General features: G+C 41.1%; 1 protein-coding gene across 1 annotated transcript; it reads right to left on the reverse strand.

Moving 5' to 3' along the window:
* Window positions 1-11494: 11494 nt before the first annotated feature.
* On the reverse strand, window positions 11495-12037 carry LOC148569020 (uncharacterized). The gene has a single exon (XM_088484858.1). The coding sequence runs from the start codon at window positions 12035-12037 to the stop codon at window positions 11495-11497; it is 543 nt and encodes a 180-aa protein (XP_088340984.1).
* Between the last annotated feature and the right edge of the window lie 1505 nt (window positions 12038-13542).

A 13542-nucleotide genomic window follows, 5' to 3' on the forward strand; every position in this document is an offset into this window, starting at 1 on the left:
GTAACAGTGCCCAGTGATGTAGAATATAAGACCCTGGAACGCCAAAGGCAATCCTAAGCTCCATATCCATCACAAGATTTCAAACTTAAAGCATTCTAAAACAAATAAGCATAATCGTAAACCTTAACATAACTTAAAACCTTAGCATATACAATGGGTAATCTAACTTAGGGAATTTCTACTCTAACCAACACCGCTGTCCCACAGCCTTCACCAACCGATCCTCCATGTGATCCCATTGCCACCACCTTCCAAACCTCCTCAATCCCAGTAGAAAACACAGATAATATACAATACAAGTAAAACACAAGTATTGACATATAAGGTAATTAATTCAAATAGCAATTAGGCATGTTATACAAATAGACAAGCCATTACAAGTAAACAAAGCATACAAATAGATAGAAAATGCATATGTTGAATGCCTGCCCTACTGGCTGTGATATCACATTGTCAGTTCAACTGCCAACCCGACATATCTCCATGGAGACATCGCCCTTCGAAATTCTCATATGGGAACTCCCGATATATAGTGCTCGGATCACTGTCCAGGTACCGGCTCCTGCACGCTCTATAGATCCAAAGGGATGCGAGCAGGATACTCTTGCCACAGACCTCACATCTCAACGCAAGCAGGATGAACCACCACCCTTACGCCGCCGCTGCTACCTCGACAGGCGGGATCCAACTGCTGTCCCTGCCGGGTGCATAGCATCTCATAATCTCAATATAAAACAATGGTACAGTTTTTTTTTTCAGAAAATAGTTTCAATACTTCAGTGACTCTTCATCACACATTCGAGTCCTCGACTCATCTCAACCACCACCGATTCACATTTCCAATTACGAACTCAATGATCCCTCAGGGCCCATCTCATACATCAACGTTCATCACATACCATCACACCATCCTCAGCACGACAGAAACCTAGGTTTCCGTTTTCTAAGTTTTCCAAATAATATCATCTAAAATCCCTACATTCTTTTCCCAATGTTGTAAAGGTCTAAAACTAGGTCCAAGAATCCTAAAATGGTGTTATAAAAGCTTGCAATCTTATTGGGAAGGTGAAATAGTTGAAAACAAAGTTAAATTTGAGAAATAGGGCGTGCGCGGCCGCCCAAGGGTGTGCGTGGGCACGCTCTGGAAGATTTTGAAAGTGTGCGTACGCCCAGGGGTGTGCGTACGCACAGGTACTAAAATTTATAAAATCTGTTCACTCGCACAACCTGTGCCAGTGCCCCCAACAGATTGGCCTCCCTAATGTGTGCGTGTGCACAGGTGCGTGCGTCCGCACAGGTTGCAATTTATCATTGGTGTGTGCTCGCACCAGCTGTGCTAGCGCTACAAGCAGATTGCCTATCTTTGCATGTGCAGACGCACAGGTCTGTGCGTGCGCACAGATCAACATTTTCGCAGAGGTGTGCGTGCGCACACGACTGTGCGTGCACACATACCAGAAAATACAAAATTCTGCAACTCTACAAAATTTCAGATTTTCAACACCAACTTTGAATGATCATAACTTCCTCTACAAAATTCCAATTTTCACAAACTTTACATCAATTAAAAGAATTTTCAAAGATCTTTAATTCTAGATAAGTTTCATCAAATTTTGAAAATCGAGACAAAAGTTATGATCGAACAAAGTTCACCAAAAACCCAATTTTTCCAAATTTCACAATTTCCACAATTCCTTAACATACATATTCTAATTCATATCAAACTATTCAAAAACTCTATTTTTATCAAAATAAACCTGTTGTGCTCTAATACACCAATATTACCACATTTTTCTTTATATATCATCCTCCTTCTTCTCAACATCAATATATCACATAATACACATTCTAATCAATCTTCTTTCACATTTTCCAACCACTCTACCAATTCATCAATTCCAACATCACACATATTATCACAATTCACTTATCAAATTCACACAATTAATCATCATCACCATATCATCACCAATTCACAATACATCATCATGCATCAATATTCACAACTCATCAACCATTATCATTCATACCTATCCTATAAGTCACTAGCTTAAGTGTCCATGAATATTATATACTACATAGAGGAAACCGAAACCATACTTTGGTCGATTTCCAATATGCACCAAAACTCTAATTTAGCACAAACAAGCTCCCAACCACAATCCAAGCTTTCAATTCCGCTCCAATAAGCACAAATAAGTTCCAATAGCTCCCAAAGTCACAATAATCAAACTATATATGCATAAACCATCACAAATCACCCTAGGGTTCTATTTAAACATAAAATCACAAGGGTTTAATAGCTCTTACCTTTTTCAATAGATTTGATAGCAAAAATCCAAGGCGAAGCAAGGATTAGAGCAAACCTAAACATCCAAAATCACAAAAACTCACTTAATCACAAACCCTAAGAACCAAAATTTTGGAGAGAAGAATAGAAAATATTTACGGATTACCTCTCCAGTTTCTTGTATGAATTTTGTAGAGTTCTTCACAAGGAATGCGTAGCCACAAACGGTGCGGCGATCGGAGCTCTATAGCTCAAGATATGAGCTTGGGAAGATTGAAGTGAATAGTAACAATGGTGGAAAGCTCTCACCTCTCTCTTCACTTCAGCTGCTGTTGTGTTTATGTTATGAGGGTGAATGTGGCTGAAATGGGTTCATTTAAGTGTATTTATATGTTGGGCTTGGGCCCAACTTGGGCCCAGTCCAACCTATTAGCATTTTTAGCCCGTTTGACCCAACTTCGGGCCAAACCTTTAAAATTAACGCCCGGTTTTCCATTTCTAATGTTTTTCTAAGGTTTTTGACGGTTTTCACTTTTTTTCATGCGATACTGAGCAGACTTGAACCGGTTCAACTGTCGGTTCATGATTTTTCATGATTTTTTGCAGAAAGCACATTTTCTGACTCAGAAACACCCACTAAGTCCAAAAATCACATTTAAATCCTCAAATTCTCACTCTAACTTTTTGGAATCTAATTCGGGCAATATAATCACTTAATTAACTGGTTGATTAATTGTGGCTCTTACATTCTCCCCACCAAATAAGAAATTTTGCCCTCAAAATTTGAATTACCTGAGAAAAGCTCGGGGTAATCCTTCCGAATCTCGAACTCCAATTCCCAAGTGTGCTCTTCTACTCCTGCTCGCTCCCAAGCAACTTTAACCAATGGAACATCCTTTCCTCGCAGCTTCTTCACACTAGTGTCATCTATCCTCACTGGCGTTACTTAGAAAGTCAAGTTCTCTTTCAACTCGACCGATTTAGGCTCCAACACATGAGCCGCATCCGACGTGTACTTATAGAGTTGTAACACGTGGAATACATCATGCAAGTTAGACAGATGAGGTGGCAAAGCGACTTGATATGCCACCGGCCTGAATCTCAAACGGTCCTATATATCTTGGGTTCAACTTCTTGGTCTTGATTGCTCTTTCAATCTAGTTGTCGGTGTAACCCTAAGGAATATGTGCTCTCCCACTTCAAACTCTAACGGTTTCCTTCTCTGATCCGCATAACTCTTCTGTCGACTTTGGGCAGTTAGAATCCTTGCACGAATCTTCTTAATGTTCTCAGTAGTCTCTGCTATCAAATCAGGACCCAAGACACTTGCTTCACCAAATTCATACCAACAAAGTGGAGATTAGCACTTCCATCCATACAAAGCCTCATACGGAGCCATCCCAATGCTCGCATGAAAGCTGTTGTTGTACGCAAACTCCACCAATGGCATGTAACGATCCCAACTTCCGAATTGATCAAAAACACATACTCTCAGCATATCCTCCAACATTTAAATAGTCCTTTCTGACTGTCTATCATTTTGCAGATGATATGCGATATTGAGACATAGCTTCGTACCGAAAGCTTTTTGAAAAGCTCCCCAAAACCTTGATGTGAATCGGGGATCACGGTCCGACACTATGCTTGTAGGAACACCGTGCAACCTTACTATCTCCTTGATGTACAACCTTGCTAGCTCCTCCATTGAGCAACTTATTCGGATAGGCAGAAAATGAGCAGATTTGGTTAAGCGATCCACGATCACCCAAATTGCATCAAATCCCGACCTAGTCCTCGGTAAGTCGGTCACAAAATCCATCGCAATTCCTTCCCACTTCCACTGAGGAATCTCAAGTGGCTGTAGCATTCCCGACGGTTTCTGATGTTCTATCTTCACTTTCTGACAAGTTAAACACTTGGATACCACTGTAGTTACATCATCTTTTTCAAGTCATAATACATCTTTATGCTTCTGGGATGAACAGAAAACCCACTGTTGTGAGCTTCCGACAACAAATCTCGTCTCAAACTTCTAACATTCGTTATGCAAATTCTTCCCTTATATCTCCATAATCCTTCACCATCCTTAGTGAATTCTTCACGCCTCTTCTCACCCACTGGTTGAAACAATTGTTGAAGCTTCTGCTCATTTTTCTGAGCCCTATGAATCTCTGTCTTAAACGTACTTGAAATCTACAACTGATTCAAACAAGCTCTTCCGACAACTTCACCAATATCCAGCTTGAGATCCACAAACTTATCCACTAGCTCTTCTTCCTTGATTCTCATCCAAGCAATTGTTAAAGATTTCCGACTCAATGCGTCTACTACCACATTCGCCTTTTCGGGATGATAACTCAGCTCAAAATCATAATCTTTAAGCAACTCCATCCACCTTCTCTGGCGCATATTTAGCTCTTTCTGATCAAAGATGTACTTGAGACTCTTATGATCAGAAAAGACGTTAAACCTTACTCCATACAAGTGGTGTCTCCAAATCATCAATGCAAACACAATCGCCGCTAATTCCAAGTCATGAGTGGGGTAATTCACCTCATGTGGTCTCAGCTAACGCGATGCATAAGCCACCACATTTCGATGTTGCATTAACACACAACCCAAACCCTTGAGTGATGCATCACAATATACTTCAAATGACTCATACGGTTCCGGTAAGATTAAAACAGGTGCTGAAGTTAATCTCTGATTCAAAGTCTGAAAACTCTCTTCGCACTCCGACGTCCACACGAATGGCACTTCTTTCCTTGTTAACTTCGTCATCGGTAGTGCAATCCGGGAAAATCCTTCGATAAACCTCCGGTAATATCCGACTAAACCCAAGAAGCTTCTGACTTCTGTTACTGTTGTTGGTGTTTCCCATTCCATCACCGCTTCTACCTTAGAAGGATCTATAGCTATTCCTCCTTTGCTCACCACGTGGCCTAAGAACTTTACTTCCTCCTTCCAGAACTCGCACTTTGACAACTTAGCGTACAACTTCCGCTCCTTTAAGATTTGCAACGTAATCCTCAAGTGTTCCTCATGCTCCTTTGCCGTCTTAGAGTAAACTAAGATGTCATCTATGAAAACCACAACGAATTTGTCCAAAAAGGGACGAAACACTCTGTTCATGTAATCCATGAAAATAGCAGGTGCATTCATTAACCCAAAGGACATTACTGCAAACTCGTAGTGTCCATAGTGTGTCCTAAACGCGGTCTTAGGGATATCATCCTCCTTCAGCCTTATCTGATGGTAACCGGATCTCAAATCAATCTTAGAAAACACTCCTGCTCCTTGCAGTTGATCCATCAAGTCATCTATCCTTGGCAGCGGGTACTTGTTCTTTACAGTCACTTTATTCAACTGTCGGTAGTCCACACACAGTCGTATTCCTCCATCTTTCTTCTTCACCAATAAAACTGGCGCTCCCCACGGTGATACACTCGGTTGAATGAACCTCTTGTTCAGAAGCTCTTTCAACTGAGTCTTTAACTCTTCCATCTCTATCGGAGCCATTCTATATGGCACAATCGATACTGGTCCAGCTCCCAGCACCAATTCAATCGCAAATTCAATTTCCCTTTGAGACGAAAATTCAGGAATATCCTCCGGGAACACCTCTGGAAAGTCTCTAACCACCGGAATCTGATCTAAGTTCAGGGCATCGCCCGAAGCATTCACAGTTAACAAGATGTAACCCTGACAATCTTCCCCACTACAGTGCACCATCACAGAGTTCAGGTAGTAACCTTCAGCCATCACTACCCCACTTTCTCCTTCCGGCATAAACTGAATTGTCCATTCAAAACAATCCAACAAAACCCGATTCTTCGACAACCAATCAAACCCCAAAATCATCTTCAACCCAACCATTGGTAAACAGACCAAATCATGCACAAAGTCTCTACCCTCAAGTTTGAATCCTACTTGCCTACAACCTGACCTAGTCATAACCGTCTGATGCAGAGTATGTACATGCAGATCAAAAGGTAACTCTGACACTTTAAAGCCTAACTCCTCAACTTTAGCAAACGAAATAAACGAATGCGAAGCTCCAGTATCATATAATACAACTAAGGATTTATCACCAACTAGACATATACCTCTCATCAACGGATCCGCCTTGGAAGCATCCTTGGCATTCACAGCAAAAACTCGCCCCTGGTGCTGACTCTGACCCGCACTTGGGTTCCTCTACGTGTGCTATCCCTCGTAAAATGACCAGGCAAGCCACAGTTGAAGCACCCACCTATACGAATCTTGCAAGAGTCATATGGATGAAAACGTTCACAATGATCACAAGCTAAATCCGAAGAACTCTTACTCTGATTTCCTCTCCCTTTGCCACACTGAATCTGATCATGGGTGTTCTTTCTAAAGCCTCCTTGACCTTGAGGCGCATATCCTCCTCTTTCGAAGCTTTGACCTCTAGGATGGAAATACTTGCCACGCCCCTGACTAGAGCTCCCTCCATGAGTGTCCTTGGACGAAGCTACCGTCTTGGCATACTCTTCCACCACTCTGGCCTTGTTCACCAAGTCAGAGAAGACACAGATCTCCATAGGCGCCACAACAGTCATAATGCTATCCTGTAAATCCTTCTGGTACTTAATGCACTTCCAACTCTCGTAAGTCTCCGGGGCACCTTGACATACCCTAGAAAACCTATAGAGCTCCTCAAACTTGTTGGTGTAGCCAGCCACAAATAGGGAACCTTACTTCAGCTGCATTAGTTCCATCTCCTTTGCTTCCCTTGCAGACTCAGGGAAATATTTCTTGTAAAAGGCCGTTTGGAACACCTCCCATGGAATATCGGTGTTCTGAAGCTGTAGCAAGCGACACTCTGCTTGCCACCAGGGCTGGGCCTCTCCCGCTAGCTGATAATCGGCGAACTCGACATATTGATTGATGGGAACATGCTGCGCTTGTAAAGCATGCTCAATAGCCTGGAACTAGTGGTCTGCTTCAGTAGGATTAGTTGATCCTCGGAAAGTTGGCGGATGAACCTTGAGAAATGTCGCCAAGGTCATCGGAACACCACCCGTGTTATCGCCGTTTCCCTCAGTATTATCATTGGCATTCCCTTCTCTGTTCCCATTGCCATTTCCGTTCCCGGCCGGTTGGCCTAATCTCTGCACAGCTTGCAGAGTCGCAGCAGCATTAGGTTCCATAGTGTTCGTAAGGTTTGCCATAGCCGCCATGAACTCGGCATGGTTATCAGCTGGTTGCTCATTCCTACTCTCGCGTGAACGTGCTCGACGTCGTCCGTGAGTGGCCATTAGGATTTCTGTCTACACCAAACAATCGATATCAAGGTGATCAGTCTCAATATCAAAAGCCTAGTACTTTAATTATCCCAAACAAGCACTCCCAAACAAGCATGCTATGCAATATCAAGCAGATAACCTAATAGCATCAAAGAAAAAAACACACATAGAGTATGCAATGAAGCATAATCAGTCCATCCCTCAGGCTCACGAGGACGAACCGCTCTGATACCACTAAATGTAACACCCTAATTAGCCTAAGCTTTACCTCACGTTATAAAGCAAAGGTTAATCAGAGATTACGACAGTTCTAAGCTCACACATATAATAATATATATATATATATATATATAGAGAGAGAGAGAGAGAGAGAAAGAATAGTATAATCTAGAAGTCCGATGAAGGATATAGCTCAAAAACAAGATTTGAAAAGCGCAAAACGTACTAGCGTAGCTACTAACTTGAAGCGCAAGAAACAAAGGTGATATAGTAAAAGATAAGTATATAATATCATAAGAAACTAGCCACGAGTTGCGGAGTTTAAGCCGGCTAGCCATATACAGATATACAGAACCAGACAGTAAAAATAACTTATACAAGTTTTGTTCTCTCAAATACAAGCCTCTAAGCAAAACAAAATATAAAAGTGAGAGACATTTACAAAATAAACCACAAAGACTCAAAAAGAAGTCCGGATCCTCCGCTCCTGTCACCAACCAACAACTCACTAAGGTGGGTTGTAACTTGTATCTGAAAAACACAACAGAAATATGGTATGAGAACTGGAGGTTCTCAGTATGGTAACAGGCCCAGTGATGTAGGATATAAGACCCCGGGATGCCAAAGGCAATCCTAAGCTCCATATCCATCACAAGATTTCAAACTTAAAGCATTCTAAAACAAATAAGCATAATTATAAACCTTAACATAGCTTAAAACCTTAGCATATACAATGGGTAATCTAACTTAGGGAATTTTTACACTAACCAACACCGCTGTCCCACAGCCTTCACCAACCGATCTTCCATGCGATCCCATCGCCACCACCTTCTGAACCTCATCAATCCCAGTAGAAAACACAGATAATATACAATACAAGTAAAACACAAGTATTGACATATAATATAATTAATTCAAATAGCAATTAGGCATGTTATACAAATAGACAAGCCATTACAAGTAAACAAAGCATACAAACAGATAGAAAATGCATATGTTGAATGCCTGCCCTACTGGCTGTGATATCACATTGTCGGTTCAACTGCCAATCCGACACATCTCCATGGAGACGTCCCCCTTCGGAATTCTTATATGGGAACCCCCGAGATATAGTGCTCGGATCACTGTCCAGGTATCGGCGCCTGCACGCTCTATAGATCTGAAGGGATGTGAGCGGGATACTCTTGCCACAGACCTCACATCTCAATGCAAGCGGGACGAACCACTGCCCTTACGCCGCCGCCGCTACCTCGACAGGCGGGATCCAACCGCCGTCCCTGTCGGGCACATAGCGTCTCATAATCTCAATATAAAATAATGGTACAGTGGTTTTTCAGAAAATAGTTTCAATACTTCAGTGATTCTTCATCACACATTCAAGTCCTTGACTCATCTCAACCACCACCGATTCACATTTCCAATTACGAACTCAATGATCCCTCAAGGCCCATCTCATACATCAACGTTCATCACATACCATCACACCATCCTCAGCACGACAGAAACCTAGGCCTCCGTTTTCTAAGTTTTCCAAATAATATCATCTCAAATCCCTACATTCTTTTCCCAATGTTGTAAAGGTCTAAAAATAGGCCCAACAATCCTAAAATAGTGTTAGAGAAGCTTGCAATCTTGTTGGAAAGGTGAAATAGTTGAAAACAAAGTTAAATTTGAGAAACAGGGTGTGTGCGGCCGCACAAGGGTGTGCGTGCGCACGCTCTGGAAGATTTTGAAAGTGTGTGTATGCACAAGGGTGTGCGTATGCACAGGCACTAAAATTTATAAAATCTATTAACTCGCACAACCTATGCCAGCGCACCCAACAGATTGGCCTCCCCAACGTGTGCGTGCGCACAGGTGCGTGCGTCCGCACAGATTGCAATTTATCATTGGGGTGTGCGCGCACCAGCTGTGCTAGCGCTGCAAGCAGATTGCCTGCCTTTGTGTGTGCGGACGCATAGTTCTGTGCATGCATACAGATCAACATTTTCGTAGAGGTGTGCGTGCGCACATACCAGAAAATACAAAATTCTGCAACTCTACAGAATTTCAGATTTTTAACACCAACTTTGAATGATCATAACTTCCTCTACAAAATTCCAATTTTCACAAACTTTATATCAATTAAAAGGATTTTCAAAGATCTTTAATTCTAGACAACTTTCATCAAATTTTGAAAACCGAGGCAAAAGTTATGATCGAACAAAATTCACCAAAAACCCAATTTTTCCAAACTTCACAATTTCCACAATTCCTTACCATACATATTCCAATTCATACCAAACCATTCAAAAACTCTATTTTTATCAAAATAAACATGTTGTGCCCTAATACATCAATATTATCACATTTTTCTTCACATATCATCCTCCTCCTTCTCAACATCAATATATCACATAATACACATTCTAATCAATCTTCTTTCACATTTTCCAACCACTCTACAAATTCATCAATTCTAACATCACACATATTATCACAATGCACTTATCAAATTCACACAATCAATCATCATCACCATATCATCACCAATTCACAATACATCATCATATATCAATATTTACAACTCACCAACCATTATCATTCATACCTATCCTATAAGTCACTAGCCTAAGTGTCCATGAATATTATATACTACATAGAGGAAACCGAAACCATACCTTGGCCGATTCCTAATATGCACCAAAACTCCAATTTAGCATAAACAAGCTCCCAACCACAATCCAAGATTTCAATTCCGCTCCAATAAGCACAAATAAGTTCCAATAGCTCCCAAAGCCACAATAATCAAACTATATATGCATAAACCATCACAAATCACCCTAGGGTTCCATTTAAACATAAAATCCAAGGGTTTAATGGCTCTTACCTTTTCCAACAGATTTGATAGCAAAAATCCAAGGCGAAGCAAGGATTAGAGCAAACCTAAACAACCAAAATCACAAAAACTCACTTAATCACAAACCCTAAAAACCAAAATTTCAGAGAGAAGAATAGAAAAGATTTCGGGGTTATCTCTCCAGTTTCTTGTATGGGTTTTGTAGAGCTCTTCACAAGGAACGCGTAGCCATAAACGGTGTGGCGATCGGAGCTCTATAGCTCAAGATATGAGCTTGGGATGATTGAAGTGAATAGTAACAATGGTGGAAAGCTCTCACCTCCCTCTTCACTTCAGCTGCTGTTGTGTTTATGTAATGAGGGTGAATGTGGATGAAATGGGTTCATTTAAGTGTATTTATATGTTGGACTTGGACCCAAATGGGGCCCGGTCCAACCCGTTAGCATTTTTAGCCCATTTGGTCCAACTTCGGGCCAAACCTTTAAAATTAATGCCCAGTTTTTCATTTCTAATGTTTTTCTAGGTTTTGATGGTTTTCACTTTTTCTCGTCCGATACCAAGCAGACTTGAACCGGTTCAACTGTCGGTTAGTGATTTTTCACGATTTTTCGCAGAAAGCACATTTTCTGACTCAAAAACACCCACTGAGTCCAAAAATCACCTTTAAATCCTCAAATTCTCACTCTAACTTTTCGGAATCTAATTCAGGAAATATAATTACTTAATTAACCGGTTGATTAATTGCGGCTCTTACATTCTTCCCACCAAATAAGAAATTTTGCCCTCAAAATTTGAATTACCTGAGAAAAGCTCGGGGTAATCCTTTCACATCTCGGAGTCCAATTCCCAAGGGTTCTCTTCTACTCCTGCTCGCTCCTAAGCAACTTTAACCAAAGGAACATCCTTTCCTCGCAGCTTCTTCACACTAGTGTCATCGATCCTCACTGGAGTTACTTGGAAAGTCAAGTTCTCTTTCAACTCGACCGATTCAGGCTCCAACACATGAGCCACATCCGACGTGTACTTATGGAGTTGTGACACGTGGAATACGTCATGCAAGTTAGACAGATGAGGTGGCAAAGCGACTTGATATGCAATCGGCCCGAATCTCTTCAAAATCTCAAACGGTGCTATATATATTGGGTTCAACTTCTTGGTCTTGATTGCTCTTCCAATCCTAGTTGTCGGTGTAACCCTAAGGAATACGTGCTCTCCCACTTCAAACTCTAACAATTTCCTTCTCTGATCCGCATAACTCTTCTGTCGACTTTGGGCAGTTAGAATCCTTGCACGAATCTTCTTAATGTTCTCAGTAGTCTCTGCTATCAAATCAGGACCCAAGACACTTGCTTCACCAGATTCATACCAACAAAGTGGAGACTGGCACTTCTGTCCATACAAAGCCTCATATGGAGCCATCCAAATACTCGCATGAAAGCTGTTATTGTACGCAAACTCCACCAATGGCATGTAATGATCCCAACTTCCAAGTTGATCCAAAACACATGCTCTCAGCATATCCTCCAACGTTTAAATAGTCCTTTCTGACTATCCATCGATTTGCGGATGATATGCGATACTGAGACATAGCTTCGTACCGAAAGCTCTTTGAAAAGCTCCTCAAAACCTTGATGTAAATCGGGGATCACGGTCCGACACTATGCTTGAAGGCACACCGTGCAACCTTACTATCTCCTTGATGTACAACCTTGCTAGTTCCTCCATTGAGCAACTTATTCGGATAGGTAGAAAATGAGCAGATTTGGTTAAGCGATCCACGATCACCCAAATCGCATCAAATCCCGACCTAGTCCTCGGTAAGCTGGTCACAAAATCCATCACAATTCCTTCCCACTTCTACTGAGGAATCTCAAGTGGCTGTAGTATTCCCGACAAGTTAAACACTTGGATACCACTGTAGTTACATCACCTTTCATCCCAGGCCACCAGAACATCTTTTTCAAGTCATAATACATCTTCGTGCTTCTGGGATGAACAGAAAACCCACTGTTGTAAGCTTCCGACAACAAATCTTATCTCAAACTTCCAAAATCCGGTATGCAAATTCTTCCCTTATATCTCCATAATCCTTCACCATCCTTAGTGAATTCTTCACGCCTCTTCTCACCCACTGGTTGAAATAATGTTGAAGCTTCTGCTCATTTTTCTGAGCCCTTTGAATCTCTGTCTTAAACGTACTTGAAATTTGCAACTGATTCAAACAAGCTCTTCCGACAACTTCACCAATATCCAGCTTGACATCCACAAACTTATCCACTAGCTCTTCTTCCTTGATTCTCATCCAAGCAATTGTTAAAGATTTTCGACTCAATGCGTCTGCTACCACATTTGCCTTTCCGAGATGATAACTCAGCTCAATGCGTCTGCTATTCCTTGACTATTCTAGATTAAAGTTGTCAATTGAAAGTGCACTTGCACCACTGATAATCAATTTCCCTTCAGTCTTTAAGTCATTTGCATTATTTAGTTTCTTTTAGTTTATCTTTGGCTTGCTAGTTTAAGTGACCATATCATTTCACCTTGCTTAAAGTGTATGTTTTGTCCTTGAGCTTCAATAAAAGAAAATGTAAGAAAATGTTGTGAAAAAGAAGAGTAAAGTCCAAAGTTGCAGAATAAATTCCTAGTATTGTGGTAGTATTTACTAGCTAAGTTGGTTCATCAATAAGGTTGGAGACTAGAATATATCTTGAAATATGAGCTTCTTATGCATTTCATGAGACTTAGATGAATAAAAAGATCCTGGAAAGAAAAAGAAAATGAAAAAGAAAGAAAGGAGCAAGCAATAAAGCTAGGCACCAATAGTTTGAACCCTGAGATATGTGTCTGTGGTGTTCTTGTGCAAGGATATGCTTGGATGATTAGGTTCTGAGAAGTGCTTCATCACTTGATAATTTGGGTTAACT

This window comes from Arachis ipaensis, chromosome B4 (genome assembly GCF_059453495.1).
Source record: "Arachis ipaensis isolate K30076 ecotype BB chromosome B4, ASM5945349v1, whole genome shotgun sequence".
Classification (NCBI taxonomy): Eukaryota; Viridiplantae; Streptophyta; class Magnoliopsida; order Fabales; family Fabaceae; genus Arachis; species Arachis ipaensis.